Raw genomic sequence first — 18,731 nt, 5'->3', positions numbered from 1 at the left:
CCCGAATCTTACACCCCGGGTAGAGTTCATAGCTGGGACAATCACACATAACCGAGTGCCTGGAATACCAAGCCTGGTTCATGTCCTAAAATGCCCTTTCTGCAGTCGCCCACTGACGCATCCCTGCGCAGCTCAGTAGCAGATAATTCACTCTGGCTGCACCACGCCCGGAGGGTGGGGGGGGGGGGGGGTCATGTGGCGGCATGGGGGGTGTTAAGGCTGAATCACAGCGGCACAGTGCGAGGACACTTTTAATCAGTCTTCCACTGTACGTCTGTTTGCATGAAATTACTGACCAGTAAGCAACGTGTGATGATCTCATATATCTGTCGTGTGCTATTCCCTCTGTTTTCATGTGGTCTTGTATTTATGCATACACACACACATACACACACACATACACACACACATACACACACACATACACACACACACACACACACATACACACATACACATTCCCTTTTCATCTTCAAGCCTTATGCCATGCCACTGCTTGAGCAAAGATTGATCTATCACACACACACACACACACACACACACACACACACACGCTGCAGTTTCAGCCCTGCTCACATCCGCTATACCCAAGTCTCAGGCATATGCACCATCAGCTATCGCAGTTCTAAACACACACCACTTCTTCAGACAGAGACGCCGAGGACAAGCGCGAGGACCTATAAAAACAACCAACCCCGCCCAGCTGCTGAGAGAGGCATTATGGCTTGGGTTAGCTGTGCAGGAGGAAAGATTCCCCTGGGAGGAAGAGGAGAAGGGGGAGGAGCCTCTGACTCACCCTGAGCTGGAAAGCTCAGAGGGGGATGGGAGGCTGGTATAGAGGTGATACAGCTGTTTTTGTCCAGAACGGCACAGACTCGTACCGACAGGCTACACAAAGGCCCCGGCACTGTCTTCTCTGCTTCACAGTGCCATGGCTGCACATCTTGTGTCGTTTACTGAGCGTAATATACGCTCAGAGTCCAGACAGCCTTTCCACAGTAGAATTCGACCTTTAGACCTTTTCAGTGAGCAGCAAGAGTTGAAGAGCACCTAGTTAAAGAGCACTGCAAAATTATCACCACATATTCCAGGTGCGCAAGTGAGGCGGAGCTTGCAGGGTTAATTCTTGGGTGTGTGTGAAATGCTATCTGATATCCTGTTGGACCTGTGTGGAGTTTCCCTGTGGAGGGCACGTGCTCAGTGTGAGACAGCTGGGAATATTGAGCTGAATCTGCTCTCAGTGAACGAGGTGATGCATAGTTTATCGGCTCAAATTAGAAAACAGTGACAAAATCGTGTTCACATTTTTAATAGGAATTTGATTAGTCAGGATGATGGAAAATTACACTCAAATACAGTTATGGTTATAATTCTGAAACACAACTAATACTAAAAGATTTCAATCTCTCTCTGATGTACCTCTAATATATCACTCTCTAGCTCTCTGACGTATCATTCTCTATCTTTCTTGAAGCACTCTCTCTCTCTCAATGCTCCTGCTGTGGACCACTGTTATCACATCTCCTGTCTGATCCTTCCTGTTACGAGGAGAGGGATTATGAGGCAATTGGTGTGCAGAGAGAACAGATGCTGAGTCAAGAGACAGTGGCTCAGCCTTCCCCTCTGGGGATCTAGAAAGGAACAGGCCAGCAGCCATTAGCATAGACACAGCACTCACAGCGCACTGCAGATCATACAGTAAAAAGCCGACATATCAACAGACGCGGTGGAGTAAAGAACAAAGCCTGCCCCACACAGCTAGTGTTACCCCACCTTATTGTTATACCTCAGCCCTTGTGTTCTCTGACCCCCAACTAAAATCAATTCTTAATTTAGATGCCAAAATGGAGCTGCAGCATGGGGTAAGGGGTGTGTGTGTGTGTGTGTGTGTGTGTGTGTGTGTGTGTGTGTGTGTGTGCAGGCAGTCTCAAAAGCAGGTTCCTTGTCTCCAGATTTAGATTTATGAGCATTGCAGAGAACAGGGAGGATCATGCAGGTATGTTGGAAATTAGGCCACAATAGTTTTAAGAGAGAGTGTGTGTGTGTGTGTGTGTGTGTGTGTGTGTGTGTGTGTGTGTGTGTGTGTGCACGGTGTTCCTTTTTCTTTTCCTTTTACATTTATTATTTGAGACATATAAATGTCTCTCCTTTAAAAAGTCATGTAGAAGTATTATTTTAAAATAATATTTTAAGCCTCCCTGGTGGTTTGAAAGGTCGCCTTACAGAGAAAAATCATGACATGCATTCAGAGACTACCATCTATGAAGGTGATCTGACAGATTTCTTTTTCTAAGAACATTCAAAAAGCATTTAGTAAGAAACGTGTCCACGTCTTTGGTTTCATCAGGGACAAAAAAAGGTAAACCCATGAAACGGTGAGGAATCCACTGTGAAGAGTCCACTGTAAGCTACCTTTATGGGCAGGGACGTGAGGCTACATCCATCCCCTCATCGCATGCTGGTACCCATGTTTGACACACTGTATTACAGTGTATGATGTGCTGCGTTTGCTGGTCAGAGCAGGCCCTGCTGAGGACAGGATATCCGTAAAGTCTGTCATGTTATACTCGAGGCTATGGAAACTGGCTCTTTTTTGCTTTTTTGTTTTTGTTTTTGTTTTTTTAATCAAAGAGCCATCTTAAAGGGACTGAACAATTATAATAATGATCATTTTGTGTTTTTTCGGTCCTGGTCTGCTTGCTAAGACCCAATCTGCTCAGACCTGGGACTGCCTGTGGTTGAAGAGGTAAGACCCCAAAACTGTGAGCAAGGTCCCCTGCTCCTCCCTCTGCCAGTTCAGAGCCCACTGTGACAAACCTCTCATTCTCCAACTCTAACATCACACCAGCTGGCCCCTGGCAGCTGAGTGTAGTCTGACATTCTCTCTCCTGTGCACAGATTAGCTATTAATAATCCTGTCCGCCCCTGAACACACCCCATACCGCATCTGAGAAATGCACAGCCACAACATCCAAAAACGCTCAGTTGTTTCTCTCTCTCTCTCTAACTGCACCTCTGTCCCCTGCTGGGGACAAGGAATCCGTGAAGCCCGTTATGTCACACGAGAGGCTAAAGAAACTGACGCCGTTTCTTGTTTGTTTTAAATCAAAAGGCCATCGTGGAGAGACTGAAAAATTACAATAATGTTAATTTTGTTTTGTCGGGTCCTGATATACTTTATTTAATAGATAAGGAACTGAGTGGTTCCTTTTATCCTTTATTGTCACAACCTCGTACCTTCGATATTAGTTCCTACAGAATAAACCATAACAGCAGACGGAAAATGCATATCATGCCCTGGGGAGTAAGGGGTTAAGTCTTGTGGAAACAATAGCTCGTTGCATAGATTTTATAAAATAAAACAAGCCATAATGCAATTTCTATACAATATCAGATCAAATCGGTTAATTCATGAATTAATACGATGGATCGATCCATCGCAATAAATCCCTTTCAGACAAAATGGCTTCGTGACGCAATGAAAAGGTGAAAAGTCACTGTATTACGACATGTCGGCTGTCTCGACATAAAGCACACCTAACAAATGGCACAAAAATCAGTTTCAGCATTTAGAGCGTCTAAAACGTTTTGTTAGGTATAATAAACCTATGATTTATTTTTGTTTGTTTAAATGTTACGAGTGCGTGAGTGCTTTTGTCTGATGGCAAGATGGAGAGTTCTTTGTTCTGCTTGTGATCTTTGGTTCTTAGGCTGTAGGAAATCAAAAACGCAGCACAAAAGAGATACTCTATAATGGCCTGTTACAGCGAAAAGATTAACATCCAGGGCTTGACATCGGGAGATTATATAGCGTTGTAAACTTTGGTACGAAACAATAATGTTAGAAGTGCAAAATCTGACTGACAGGCGCCGTGCGCCAATCGGCGTTGTCGATGGCACTATGGCGGCGCGTTTGAAAGATTTCAGCCAATGGGATTCTTGCATCAGTGGGACAGGGCGGGTTTAAGCAAAGCTATTAATACAGGCGAAGAAGCATTTCGCTGTTCAGTTGAAGCTTGAGGAGTTTGTATTAGCGCAGAATCTACCACCTCTAATTCAAAAATGAGGGAAATCGTACATCTTCAGGCCGGCCAGTGCGGTAATCAGATCGGAGCTAAGGTCAGTATCTTTTTAATAACAACCTTTTTTTTTTGAGAGTGACCTGAAATGTGGCATCGTCGGATCTTCTTTTTCAGAGCAATAAACCTCCCTCACCAAGCACCCTGTAAAAGGCAGTCGGATTGCGTTAATGCAGCGGTTAAAAACGATGGGCGGTTAAGTTACTGGAGGGCCTTAAACTGAGCTGCCGGGGCTAATTCGAATGTAAAGTGGGTCAGTGTAACCATGTGCTTCCTCTTTTTTCCTCCTGCTGACCGAGGAACAGGCACATCGCAGCGTTGGGTGGTTTCGACTGTAGCATGGAGGCCACTTTGCAGCTATTTCGTCCTTTTGCGTATCGCATTGCGGCAATTTATCCCCGTCCGTCGGCGGGGGATTTTCTTTGACAAAGGCGGCGTGACGCGACCCCCCCCCCCCCCCCCCCCCCCCCCCCCTAAAAAAAATAATAATAATTAAATAAATAAAATAATTCATTTATTTTCCGAGTCGTGATAGTGTATGATTTGGCCGAGCGATCCCGTTCGATCGCGATCCGATTATTCGGTCGAGTCGAACACGTTTCGTTTGGTTGGCTGGTTTGATTTTTCAGAGCGCGCAGAGGCCCGGTGCGCTTTAGTCGGGGGGGAAAGCGGAAAGAGGGAGGAAAAAAAAAAACGGGCGCCGCGCCTTTAGCGGATCTGGGCGGCGCAGGCTGCGAGTGACGTAGGCAGACGGCCCCCAGCCAACCGGCGTGAAGGCCGCGCGCGCGATTTTTGTGCAGAGGAGGGGGCTTAATCGATTAATCGGCTGTCCTCTGTCGAACCGTTTTGAGAACGTATATGGGTTGGAAAAAAATTAAAAAAAAAAAATTTAAAATTTTGATGGGTAAATGATGACGTGTGTAAAAACGGCGCGCGTGTTTGCAGCGCGGAGTGTCTAGCGCACGGGGCCGCGTTGTTCCAGCCTGTAGGCTGCAGGAAGCGATGCTGCAATGCGGCTGCAACGGGCATTCTCGTCTGCACTGATCGTTTAGATATCGTAAAAAGCTTAAGATGGTTGTACTTTTTAACCGAGCCGTGTGGTTTTTGTAGCTTACATTGTGGACTTCAGGCGGTTTGCCACATCACAGCCCAAGTGAATGATTAATTTGTCACTTCTTTTTTTTTTTTGTCTTAGTTCTGGGAGGTCATCAGTGACGAGCATGGAATCGACCCAACAGGCACATACCATGGCGACAGTGACCTTCAGCTGGACCGGATTAATGTCTACTATAATGAAGCATCAGGTACATTTCCGTGACCGTGATGTTTGTGTTGGATCTGTGGTCATGCATGTTACCAAACTTATAACCATGTTCCTGGTAGGTGGTAAATACGTACCACGCGCTGTGCTGGTGGACTTGGAGCCTGGAACCATGGACTCCGTGAGGTCCGGACCTTTCGGCCAGGTGTTCAGGCCGGACAATTTTGTCTTCGGTGAGCGTTTGGTCTTAACCAGGCTGACTTAAAAAAAAAATTACATGGCAGGTTAGATTTTTAAGAAAGTGAACTGCTATGTTGAATGTTCTGGTTTTGGATTGGTTGAGCAGGGCAGAGCGGTGCTGGAAACAACTGGGCCAAGGGGCACTACACGGAGGGGGCGGAGCTTGTGGACTCTGTGCTGGACGTGGTGCGTAAGGAGGCAGAGAGCTGCGATTGCCTGCAGGGCTTCCAGCTCACGCACTCGCTGGGCGGAGGCACAGGCTCGGGCATGGGCACCCTGCTGATCAGCAAGATCCGTGAGGAGTACCCCGACCGCATCATGAACACCTTCAGCGTGGTGCCCTCGCCCAAGGTGTCCGACACGGTGGTGGAGCCCTACAACGCCACGCTGTCCGTGCACCAGCTGGTGGAGAACACGGACGAGACCTACTGCATCGACAACGAGGCGCTCTACGACATCTGCTTCCGCACGCTCAAGCTGACCACGCCCTCATACGGAGACCTCAACCACCTGGTGTCGGCCACCATGAGCGGCGTGACCACCTGCCTCAGGTTCCCCGGGCAGCTCAACGCCGACCTGCGCAAACTGGCCGTCAACATGGTGCCCTTCCCCCGCCTGCACTTCTTCATGCCGGGCTTCGCCCCCCTCACCAGCAGGGGGAGCCAGCAGTACCGCTCCCTCACCGTGCCGGAGCTCACGCAGCAGATGTTCGACTCCAAGAACATGATGGCGGCGTGCGACCCGCGCCACGGCCGCTACCTCACCGTGGCTGCCATCTTCCGCGGCCGCATGTCCATGAAGGAGGTGGACGAGCAGATGCTCAACGTCCAGAACAAGAACAGCAGCTACTTCGTGGAGTGGATCCCCAACAACGTGAAGACGGCCGTGTGCGACATCCCGCCCCGCGGCCTCAAGATGGCCGCCACCTTCATCGGCAACAGTACGGCCATCCAGGAGCTGTTCAAGCGCATCTCGGAGCAGTTCACCGCCATGTTCCGCCGCAAGGCCTTCCTGCATTGGTACACGGGCGAGGGGATGGACGAGATGGAGTTCACCGAGGCTGAGAGCAACATGAACGACCTGGTGTCCGAGTACCAGCAGTACCAGGACGCCACGGCCGAGGAGGAGGGAGAGTTCGAGGAGGAGGGCGAGGAGGAACTGGCTTAAGTTCACGTGTGTGTGTATGTGTGTGTGCGCCGAGCTGTAATATTTTACTGACCCATCTGAACAAGAAACCTCTCAAGCTCAATTTTTCCTGTTTGTAAGTGTTGTCGCCTGTGCTGTTCTCGTTCCTTCTCTGTACAGAAATAAAAATCTTTTTTTTTTAACGTTGCTGTGTCTCATCAATGTGACTTCATATGCAAACCAAAAAAAACTTGTGAACAGCATTTGGCCTTGTCTGCTCAAGGTTAGTTCCTGGTCTAACCAGTTTAGAGTTAACCACACAATGACACATGAGCACTTCATCCTAGTTGGTTAATCAATTACTGATCACTGGATAAATAAGTTGAGAAAGATGAATGCATGGTTGAGTGGCCCTTAACCATGAAGCCACTATTTTTGTAACATGTCGGTGCATGTTAAACACATAAATCACATGCTTGAAAAATAATAGCCTAAGGGATTTAATTTCAGGTGCTTTTTTTTTTTTTTTTTTTTTTTTCCCCTTCTACCAACTGACTATTTTTATAAACATCCATGCACTACTTGTACAACTTTACAGAAAGGAAGGTTGCAACCCACTATAGCACTTTCCTAAACATGCCATTGTTGAAGGACAAAATCAAGGGCGAGTTTAGGGTTGTGCTCAGTCTACTGTCAAACGCTGGTCTTTGTGTTCTACTTTTTGGGAAACCAACCCATCTCTGGCAGTAGTGTTCTGCCCCTAGACTATTCAAACTGGCAATTACTGGCTTTTATTTATTTTCCAGGAAAATTATAGCTGTACTTTCTCTGCTTGTGATGAATGAGAAATTTTAATCTGCAATCTAATGAAATATTAAATTCACATATGGCACAAAGGAAGAGCAGTTGTGGATCTTTCTGCTGAAAGTCACAGGGCTTGTTCTCACACAGCCCACCTGAGCTTCTGCCTACAAGGTTACTGACTATCAAATGCTCGTGAAACTGCCATTGGCATTACTGAACTCTATTTTTCATAAATGTTGCTATAGGGAGATGGCAAGTTTCTTTTTTTTGCCACTCCATGATTTGTTGAATAGCAAACTATTAGAACATGTTTTCTTTCTATTCAAGTGTCTTTCATTTCTGTTTTTCTTTCTATCTGTGTATTACAACTAATTTAACTCACTCTATTCGATGTCACAGTGAAACTGAATTCAGACGTTGCTTGGAGCTGCCAGCACCACCCTGATCTCCAACCTTTTTTGGGCAGGACACAGCATATTAAAGCATTCACCACAGGATGGCTCTGTAGCTTAAATTATTTTCCATAGGAAGTAATTCCACAGGAAGTAGTTCCATAGGAAGAAGGATCCACGCAGACAGTATTATCGATGTTGACACTGTAGATGACACTACCTCTTTGTTACAGAAAGCAGTCAGTTTTTGAAGTATTCACCACAAGATGGCGCTCCAGATTATGTTATTCTTTTTTTCCATACGAAGTAGGCAAGGATCCCAGCAGTCAGTATTACCAGACTCCAACAGCATGCCTTTTTCACTTGGCCCTCCAAGTTCTGCTTCTTCCCAAAACGAGACACAAAACCTGACTAGGAACCACACACACACACACACACACACACACACACACACACACACACACACACACACACACACACACCCTTAATAATTTATGTTTGGACAATTTTAGGAATTAAACAGATTATTTTGTGGGCATTTACAGCATCCCACATTTTGAGTGAAGAAAACTGATGTCTAGCCTACATTCCCAGAAAAAGTGTCTTTTTATGGTTAGGGTAGGACCTAATGCAGCTCGCTAGTATATAGGTGGGCACCGATCTTTCTGCAGGACTGCACTGCACCCAGTCAGTGCAACGTTCCACTTAAAAGAGCCTGCTCATAAACTTCAGCAGTCTCTAAAACGCCGCCCACACCCCGCACGCAGTCCTGGCTTCCGGCCCTGTGGCTCCCACTCACCCATCCTCCCCTGTCCTTGATTTCGGGACAGATGACCCTCTCCACGTAGCTGCCCACGCAGTGCTGGAGCTGAGGCAGAACACTGGTCATGCCCCTCCCCTGACAGTGCAGCGCCATCTGGCCGGCCAGCACGTAGGTGGAGAGCACGGCGCTCCAGGCTAGGTCGCGGCGGCGTGTCGGGGCGAAGTGCTCGTCCAGGATGGACACCAGGGTGTCACACGCCGTCTCCTCCGTCACATCGTGGAAGACACGTGGCCAGCGCCGGAAGAAGATAGGGAAACGATGGAGGAGCTCGTCCCCGGCGTGACGCAGGGCTGCCGCGGCCAGAGAGGGTGCAGGGCGTGACGATACCCCCGGCCGGGCCGTCATGTAGTCAATGTAGTCATAAGCCATCAGGTAGGCCTCCCGCACCAGGGGGTCGGGGTTGGTCAGACCCTGGCTAGTCGTGGACTGGTCAGACTTCCTCATCGCTGCTGCGTCCAATCAGGGTCTGGTTTTGGCAGAGACTCAGTACAAAAGTGTCCAGTCAAGTCACACAGCAGGCAGTTGTTAGGGTGGTAGAGAATGCCTCCAGTGTCAAGGAGCTTGCTGCTCTGCTGATCTACTCAGATATCCCCTCGTCAGGAATTTATATCTGTCTCCTGTAGGCAAGAATGATCACTACTTAGAGTTGTTTACTTAGTCAAGAGTGAAGCCGGTTTGATCTAAACTATCTTCCATATTCAAAAAGGTGAGGTTACTCTAATTCTGTCTGTCAGTACTGTTGTTCCTTCAAAATCACACCAAATGTCTCTCAACCCCCCCCCCCCCCACACACACACACACACACACATCCTGCTGTTCTAAAGTCATGCAGCAACTCACCACCTCTTTACACAGACGAGAAGTGTGCAGGATCTGCTGCCCTGGCTGGCAGGCGTCTGGACAGCAGTGCGGATTTCCTTTGTCCGAGCATGCCCTGTTGCTTTTGCGTGCGTGCATGTCCATGCACACACATTCTAATGCCTAACCTCCTGGCTATATTTAACCCTGGTAACCGAGACAGAGTGAGTGTGTTCATCTGCTTGTACAACTGCCATGACGCTGAACACCCTCCCACCCTGCAACTCACCCTTAGGTGTGCAATTCCAACTAAAAATACTACACAGAGAGCAGTGACCCCGGGGAATCTACCTTAAACACCCATTTACCTTCAAACGATGTCCTATTCTAAATGAGTCTTTATGGAATTATTCAAAAACAACGAACCTGCTGAAATCTAAGGCCTACTGACGAGCAGTTAACTTGGTTTAATCTGGTAACGGGCCCTAGTAGGTTAAATACACTGGTAGGTTAAGGTGAGGTTAAGAATGATAGCGTTTGTTTGTGAAGAAAGTGTTAATCACCTGGCGTGGATTTAGGGGTTTGTAAGACGTTGTTACTGTATCTATAAACAGCAGAAAATAATCTCTATCTGTGGTACGCAAGTTCAGAAATGTTGGTCATCTGTCCTGCGAACCTCACTAACGGCAACGAACTGAATGAGTATTTCAGCTTTGTTTTTCACGCTTTCAGCCACTGAATTCTGCGGTGTTAACCTGCCTAATTAAGCTACACATCACTAAACCTCGGGGGTCTTTCTGGAAGCCGCTGAGTTAAACGGTCTCCCGGGATCGGTGTTGTGATCTGTCTGGATTGGAGTATACCCGTAGCATAATTAAAGCCAAATATTTTGCTGAAGCACAGATGCATAGCCACTAGGGGGCAGTGCTACACAACAGTGTTTAAAAACAACCGTTAGATTCTCAGCAACAACAACAAAAAAGACGCATTAGTCTGCGCACTTTTTTTCCCCCTAATATTTCTTCATTTATAATTGCAGCATTTAACGGTGAGTCTTAATAAATAACAGTCTAGTGATAGTACAAGCAATATAATCCTGCAGACAGCGTCGCAAAGCTTTAAATAGGCAAACGTGAGCTAAGTGGTACAAATTGCTCCTGGCTTGCTCCTTGGTGTGAAGGGCCTTTATAAGAGGGAGTGACGACACTCCTGCCTCAGCACTAGTTAGGGTTAATTAAGACCAAAATCCTGCCAGGGTGAAAAGCTAACACTTTTCTTAGCTTTACCTGTGTAGAAGCAGTCTTTTCATGCAGGCTGCCAGCAATAACGATCCGTGGGGGTCTCTACAGTCCACGGCTCTTTGAGCCCGTCATTTGACTAATTTGAAAGATCAATCAGACGTATCCTTAATTGGTAAGAGCGGGAACTGGCAGCTGTAATTAGGCAGGCTCTGGAGGAAGGGGTGAAGGAGTGAGCACAACAGAGGGAAAAGATGAAGAGTGGAGAGAAAGAGAGGTAGCGCAATCGCCAGACTCTCCACCAACCAGCTGCAAAACCCTAGTGATCGGTGATTATTTTCCCATTTCAGAACTTCAGTGGTTTATGGGTAATTTTAAGAGGCTTTTAATTTCCTGTCGAATGTGGAGCACTTGTATGAATGTGTGTGTGTGTGTGTGTGTGTGTGTGTGTGTGTGTGTGTGTGTGTGTGTGTGTGTGTGTGTGTGGGCGGGCGATTTGTGTTTTTGTTTTAACAACATGCTGCTCTCAGCTCTGGGGTCGTGTGTCATGCAGGAGTTTTAATGCACTGCTCATTTCCTGGACTAGCTAAGATAGAGATCAAAGCCTCTCACTCAGGCCTCTCCTCTTCCAAGGTGTGGACACACACACACACACACAGAGGTTTTCGGTTTTAACTTCAGTGTCCATGTCACCAGCAGTTCTTCCCTCTGGATCTGGATCAGTTCCTGCACGGCTCTCTAATTCCGTTCCGTTCCGTGCCGGCAGGGTGGTCCTTTTATTAAAACCGCTTTAGCTGCCGATTCTGGTGCTGCCGGACAGGGACCAGCCTGTCAACTGCTGCTACACCCGCAACATCCACCACAGTCCATCCAGCAGTGCTGCCTGGGTTATGAAGGGAAGCACGTGACTGGGTGGACCGATGCGCGATGCCTCTCGTCGTCAGTGACCCTGCCTCGGGGCTGCGTGGACGTTACGGCGTGCTGCCCTTAAGTGAAAAGCAATTTAGGGACTCAGACAAAGCAAGTGGGCTGACCTTTCCAAATTCTTACAAGGCACAGGGTCTTGGTGCCTGGTTTCTCTCAGCTGTTTCCTGAGGACTGCACCCGCTAGCAGAGTGAAAGTGCTCGGAAGGATTCAGATTGTGAATTTTAGGGGAAGGTATGTAATAAGCAACAGTGGTTTGGGTTTTCTTTGGTCAGTGTCTTACAGATTTATCCTTGGTAAGAGTCTTCGTTGATTGTTGTTATTGATGGAACAGAGCCGCTGGTATTAACAGCGCCTTTCTACTGGAGGGAGAGTGAGAGCAAGACAGAGAAAGTGGAGAAACATGTCTGATTTCATAAAAGGGGGCGGCGGGGGGGGGGGGGGGGCTGCAAATGACAGGATGTTTTTATTGTATTGCACCAAGGGCAGCTCTCAGTTTCCCCTCCTTCATCCACCCAGCACTTATCTGGCACCCCTCCATGCATCCATGCATCCCAGCTCTCCTGCACCCAACCCCCTCCCCCATCCTCGGCACCAAATGTGGCATTGAGCAGAGGAAAAGAGCAAAAATTGTCCCGGTGTTATTACCTTGAAAATGGAGAAATGAGGAAAAGAGAGAGGGAGACAACGCAAGACACTATAATTTGGCCATTTGTAGTGTCTGCAGGTTTCCTAAGGAATTGGGCTACATGCGATGCAGATGCAGGTGGTTTGGCATTGAAGTGTGTCCGTATGAATGATGTGAAATAACATAATGAGCCAGCCTTATTTTGGAGACTGTTTTCCCGCCCGCTTTGATGGGCTTCTGGAGGCATTTGGTCGCACTGATCTGGCACTGCTGACTGTTTGTTCACTTGCTGCTCTGCTAATGGCCTGAGCCTGCTGTCAGTGTACAATGGAGCTCGCAGTCTGCGTAACATATGAGGGATACATAGGATAACATGGGGAACGCCAGGCCTAAATGTACTGCTGCTCCTTGACTAAAGCAGGATCCTGGTACAAGCTTGTCAGAAAAAAAAAAAAAAACTTTTAAAAACTGAACGTACAAAATCCCCCCCCCCCCACACACACGTTTTTATACCTTGTCAAGGATGAAATGAAATATGTAGCTTTTTTTATGTAGCACTTTTCATTATTTAGGGCCATTGTTCTGGTCCTGCCGAGGTAGAGCAGCAATTAGGAAATACAGAATCAGAATACAGAAATTGAATTGAGTTGAGCTCGCAGGACGTGCAGGGTAAGAACCTGTTCCTATAGTGGTTTATTAGGCCTTCGAATATCTCCACTGCTGTGTCTAACAGACTCACATGAGACTCTATCATGGACATAATCAACAACATAACATAAGTCGATCACTCATTGTCAGTTTTCAGGCTCGCTGCGTTATGACTTTCGTCCTAATGAACTTGCTGTCGGCCCATCCGAGCACCTGCAAGGTTGTCACGAGGTTCAGGCTCTAAGACAACTTCTCCGAACTCTGAACAAAGCACGCGCTCAGATTCAGGCCCTTCGTTCCATAGTGAGCTGAAGGTGACTAAGGTATAGCTGTCGGGGCCTTGCCCGCTCGAGCAACAGCGGGACGGTATCGGTCATCACTGCCGCCTCTCTCAGACCCCCCATTTCTCACCCAGTCAGGGTCTGCCTCCCTGAATGGATGAAATTACACCGAATTCTCCAGTAATTGAAAATACCGATCCCACCTTACGGTTTGCTCCCCCTTCAGTACCCAAAGACACAAATCTATCAGCCTGGCACTCTCGGTACAGCTCTGGCTCTCTCCCTCTGTCGTGCGCTCTCTGCATCTCTCTCCCGCACACACTTAGCAGACCTAACAAAGGCCTTTTTGTAGCGTTTTAAAAGGCCCTACCCTACTTCGTCCTCACTCCACCGAACTGAATGGATGCAAACTGGTGGTGTCCCAATTACCGTCTGCCCGCAGGATAACACACACCAGCGCAGCTCCGGGCCGCACACGCGTACACGCCCCGCTGTCACAGATTGCAGGCATTGACGCTGTGCCATTGTGTCTCATAGCTCAGCAGGAGAAATAATTCGGGTAGTTTGGCCGTAATCGGGGCTCCTTGGGTGGAGAACGCTAGTATTGATCTCCGCCCCTCTCTTTGGTTGTAGCTCTTAAGATTTCCAGACCAAAGACAAATTTACAGAAGGCTTATTTCCCCACATGAGATACGTATGACACATTTAATTGTGCATATAATTACCTTGAAAATGTAAACTTATAATAGATATATCTGTCATTTTAAAAAGACAAGCACATGATTGCACGGGCCTGGCTGTGAGAGGATAAGCTATGAACGACAATCTAATACAGTACGAAAAACCCAACATGTATGTGACACATTGGAGCAGGAGGGTACAATTTTGGGATTCAAAATCTCCCATGAAGAGTACAAGCCTGGTAATGAGATATGGGTATTAATAGCCAACACACCCTATTAGTATAACAAGTGCAACTGTGAGGACACTGTTTGAGAGAGGACCATCTAATGTAACAGAGCCTGCCCTTCACACTTTTAACTCCCTCACACTCAGCCCACACATACACACACACACATATATACATTCATATATTATCACCATTGGAGGGACTTCAAATGAACTTCTGTAGATTATATAGTACTGTGCCAATTCCTAAATCGAACCATGAACCCTGAACCTTGGTAAACGAAATTAATTAATCTCCTTTAGACTTTTAAATAAAACATCGAGCAAGGCTGTCGTGCAAAAAAAAAAAAAAAAAAAGTATTCGTTCTACCATTAGTGACTCCGAACAAATATCCAAACAAGTCATTTCAACTCAGACTGTGAGCTCTGTCTGCCGTCTTGAGGATGGATGCTCTGCCGAGTACAAAGTGAGTGTTGACGTGAGGTCTGATGTGCCATATCTGTTACAAGTGCAGGCTCATGCTAATTAGAAAATTAATTACTGCAGAGAAATGAATATGTGGCTTCAAACTCTCTTTTTCTCAAGTCCTCATCGCCTCCCACACAGTTAATCTCGCTGCATCTCTCCCTCTCTCCACACACGGTAGTCAGATGTTGCGTGCAGTGGGTTCATCTAGATCAAACTTTTTTGCTTGATTTGCCCACAGCGTTTAGATTGTTCTTTTTAAAGTTTAGAATTACTTATAACCGAGATCGGCGTTTCATTCACAGCCGGAACCTGCGAGTGTCAGATCAAATTAAGACAAACATATATGCATGCCTAAAGTGTGTGTGTGCGCGCGCGTGCACGTGTGTGTGTGTGGGGGGGGGTTTGTGTGTGTGTGTGGGGTGGGGGGAGGAGTGCTCACAGCCTAAGGAAAGCACACAGGTGTCAAACAGCTCATCTCTCTCTCTCTCTCTCACACACACACACACACACACACACACTCTGACACTGTTGCCAAAGTGCCATTATAACCTAGAAAAGGTTATTTTAACTCAGTTTAACATGTAAGGAGATGCTTTGCACCCTCTCCACTGACAGCAACTGTGTAGACTGCGGCCCATAGCAGTTCGTTATTTTCACAATGCTATTTTTGAATTGATTTCATATGTACCATTCTGAACATAAACGACTGACTACCACCCCTGGAGCTCCTGATCTCTGTAGACCAGAGAGAACGACTGTGCCAGGATAGTGTGGGAAGACTAAATTACACCACACAGGTCAGGATCTTATTCACATCACTGGGCTCTACCCACACACACAAAGTGCCAGACTAAACACACACACACACAGATAAAAGTACTAATAATACAGTAAATAATGTAGTTTAGTTTTGAATGATGCTATATTTCCTAGCTGCAGACTGAACAGATTAAACAGTTTTAAATGTTACCTTGTTACTGTGTTATTGCACCTATTGTAACTTATTGTAACAGTCCGTGAAAATATAAGCTACTTATCTGGTCCGCATTAAAATGCTTATGCAAATGAACATGAATAAATTACATTTGCTTAATGTAAATTAAGACAATGTAATAAATCACATTACATTTGTATGTTATTTACTGGAAATGATAGATTCTGTGTGCCACTAGTCCAACAGTGTGCTTTCAGTGGGCAAAAAGACATATAATATAGATTTCAGATGCACTGAAAGACAATTAAGACCTGCATCTGTTCACTTAGAGAACAGGAAGAACAGAACCACACCCTCAGCATCAATATAAGTCAACACACTCAACACACTCTCCACATAAGTGAGCCACGCCCTCAATGTAAGGGAGCCACACCCTCCACATAAGAGCCACACTCTCCACATAAGTGAGCCACGCCCTCAATGTAAGAGAGCCACACCCCCGGTATAAGAGAGCCACACCCTCAGACTAACGGAAGCTCTGTGGGATCACTTAGAGAAGGAAAAGAACAAAAGGCAGCCAAGATCAAAAGCAGAAACTTGGAAGAGTTCCCAGTGGGACCATTTAAACATTTGTTGCTCTGATGAATAACTTTAAACATCATGTGTGCGTAAGACTTTGGCATAGTACTGTATGTATGCATGTGTATGTACGTACATACATACATATATACATACATATTTATTTTTTCTTTTGATTTCGAAGAGAGGAAGAGAGAGGGAGAGAGAGAGCACTGCTTCTGTCCCTGTGCTGTCTCACTGAACTGCAAATCAAAGCAGATGGACCCATTTGCAGCCAATTAGCCGCTGCACTCAAAGCTCAGACTCACCTACACAATTAAAGCCGTGATAGAAAAGCCATCCCAGCAGCCCCGGCGCCGACCCCCCAAGCACCCCGCAGTCCAGATGGGACGCGAGCATACGCTGCTCTTGGGAGCACAACGATGAGCTCTGGAGGACCGGAGACTGCAAAAACACCACACACCGCTGCAAGAAGATGTGATCTTCACAGACAGATAGAGATGTCACACACACCACATTTTGCCTTCCAGCACTGGAACAGCAGAATTAAAGTGACCAAGTTGTTACACTGGGTTTGGCTGAGCACCAAAGCTCTGCACCTCGCAGCCCAACAGGACGGTGAGCATGAGGTTTACGAGGCGTATGAGGTTGAAGTGGTCTTATGAGGCTAAAGTGGTTTTAAGAGGTATATGAGGTTGAAGTGGTTTATGAGGCGTATGAGGCTGAAGAGGTTTTATGAGGCGTATGAGGTTGAAGTGGTTTTACGAGTCGTATGAGGCTGAAGTGGTTTTATGAGGCGTATGAGGCTAAAGTGGTTTTAAGAGGTATATGAGGTTGAAGTGGTTTATGAGGCGTATGAGGCTGAAGAGGTTTACGAGGCGTATGAGGTTGAAGTGATTTGCCTTAGCTGTCAATAGCCTCCGTTCTCATCGTCCTTTAGGATGTTTTTTTTTTTTGCTTGTGGCCTGAAATTCAACTGAACTTTGGATTGCCTGCACATAATTTATGGACGGTTTAAAACCAACATTTTTCACCACTGAGCTCCCTAGTTTTGGGGTGTTTTGTATAGAGTAATTTAGCACTGTTGCATGGTGTAGTGTAGCACTATTGTACAGTGTAGGGTTGCAGTGTTGTATAGTTTAGTGTTGTATAGTGTAGTTTAGCACTGTATGGTGTTTTTAAGTACTATTGTGTGTTTAAGTACTGTTGTATTGTCTTGTTTAGGGCTGTTGCAGGGTGTAATTAACTTTCTTATCTGTCCAAAGAAGATTCTAGGTGAGTAACTGCAGTGTACTGTAGTAAGAGATGTAGAGGTATATAATATGCCGCCAGATGGCAACAGTTGTTGCAGATTTCTTCATGGCATTCTCTTTCAGAATATGCTGTTATGTTAATTTAGATTGCAATAATCTGTTTATTTTAGATTTTGATTTTTAGTTTAGTTTAGATTTTTAGATTTTGGCGCTGACGTAATATGAGTGCAGATGTCATTGATATATGTTCTTGCAATTTTGGACAGTAAGGTGTAATTTAATCAATGCACAAACATACAGAAAACTTTGCGTGCATTTAGTTTGCTATTTTCCCAAAGGCACACACAGTTTAAGTAATTTAAGCAATTATAGATGACTTACTAGCCCAGATTCATCAACACTGGAGCAGACGTCTCTTGTGCAAAGCGCAGTAGGCTTGCTGTGTGTGTCACCAGTCCGTCTTTTTTGTTTATGCTTTGATTTGTTTTGGTTTGTTGGTTCTTTCCAAATGCCAACCAGTCGTTCACAGGGCTTCCTGCATGGTGTAGCACCCATTATCATGGTAGCAGATCTGATTGTGCCTGCACTCATGTACAAACCCCACAAACTACAGTACGATCCTGTCCCTGTTGCTATGGCCAACGTATATGTTTAAATAAATAAAACAGAAACAAGGTCATGTGCTATTAATGGAACTGGTAGTATGACAACTGAACGAGATGCTTTGTACCAGCCCACTATATCCATGTGTATTTTGATTTGGAGATACAGCTTACTTGAACAAGCAGCAGTGTTTCTTTGTCTCCCAGTGATATTTCACTGTTTTGGAAAAGCATGCTGTGTTCCGTGAAGAGAAGCAAAACTATGGTAACCGCTCTCTCTCTCTCTCTCTCTCTCTCTCCCTCCCTCTCACTCCCTCGCTCCCCCCCTCTCATCCTCTCTCTCCATCTCTCTCCCATTCTCCCCACCTCTCTCTCCCTCTCCTGTAATCACTCTATCATGCTGCCGGCCTCTGCTTGACTCCTTTTGTGATGGTCCACTTCATCTAAGCCATAAACAACTGCTCCCTCTCTCTCCCTCCCTCTCTCTCCCTCTCTCTCTCTCTCTCTCTCTCTCTCTCTCTCTCTCTCTCTCTCTCTCTCTGTCTCTCTCTCTCATCAGTCTGCATTGAGGATCATATTTTATTAGGTGATTAGGTGTTTAAGTAATGGTCGCTGTCCTCTGTAACACGATTCCACTGGCAGAATATAGTAGGCCTATTTTTACAATGGACCCGAGATGATGCAGACTGCGTAATATCCCCACATACACACCAATTCAGCAGTTCAGTAGCTACTCAGATAAT

At 46.3% G+C, this 18,731-nt stretch overlaps 2 protein-coding genes across 3 annotated transcripts; one reads left to right on the top strand and one right to left on the bottom strand.

Moving 5' to 3' along the window:
* The first annotated feature begins 3,985 nt into the window (after positions 1-3,985).
* Positions 3,986-6,912, top strand: tubb2b (tubulin, beta 2b). Its single transcript, XM_035536101.2, has 4 exons — positions 3,986-4,119; positions 5,275-5,383; positions 5,463-5,573; positions 5,687-6,912. The coding sequence occupies exons 1-4, from the start codon at positions 4,063-4,065 to the stop codon at positions 6,745-6,747; spliced, it is 1,338 nt and encodes a 445-aa protein (XP_035391994.2). The 5' UTR covers positions 3,986-4,062; the 3' UTR covers positions 6,748-6,912.
* Positions 6,913-8,083: 1,171 nt separating this feature from the next.
* Positions 8,084-9,736, bottom strand: bcl2l16 (BCL2 like 16). 2 transcript variants are annotated; one of them, XM_035536102.2, is made up of 3 exons: positions 9,565-9,736; positions 8,701-9,341; positions 8,084-8,312 (listed from the first exon to the last, which is right to left on the bottom strand). In XM_035536102.2, exons 2-3 carry the CDS (start codon positions 9,166-9,168, stop codon positions 8,181-8,183), a joined length of 600 nt encoding a protein of 199 aa, XP_035391995.1. In that variant the 5' UTR covers positions 9,169-9,341; positions 9,565-9,736; the 3' UTR covers positions 8,084-8,180. The 2 variants fall into 2 exon arrangements, with proteins under 2 accessions (XP_035391995.1, XP_081559441.1); XM_081703315.1 differs by having other exon boundaries at positions 9,568-9,736.
* Between the last annotated feature and the right edge of the window lie 8,995 nt (positions 9,737-18,731).

Source organism: Electrophorus electricus, chromosome 20 (assembly GCF_041902795.1).
Source record: "Electrophorus electricus isolate QZ-2024a chromosome 20, ASM4190279v1, whole genome shotgun sequence".
NCBI classification, from domain to species: domain Eukaryota; kingdom Metazoa; phylum Chordata; class Actinopteri; order Gymnotiformes; family Gymnotidae; genus Electrophorus; species Electrophorus electricus.
This window is presented reverse-complemented; position numbering and strand designations above follow the sequence as displayed.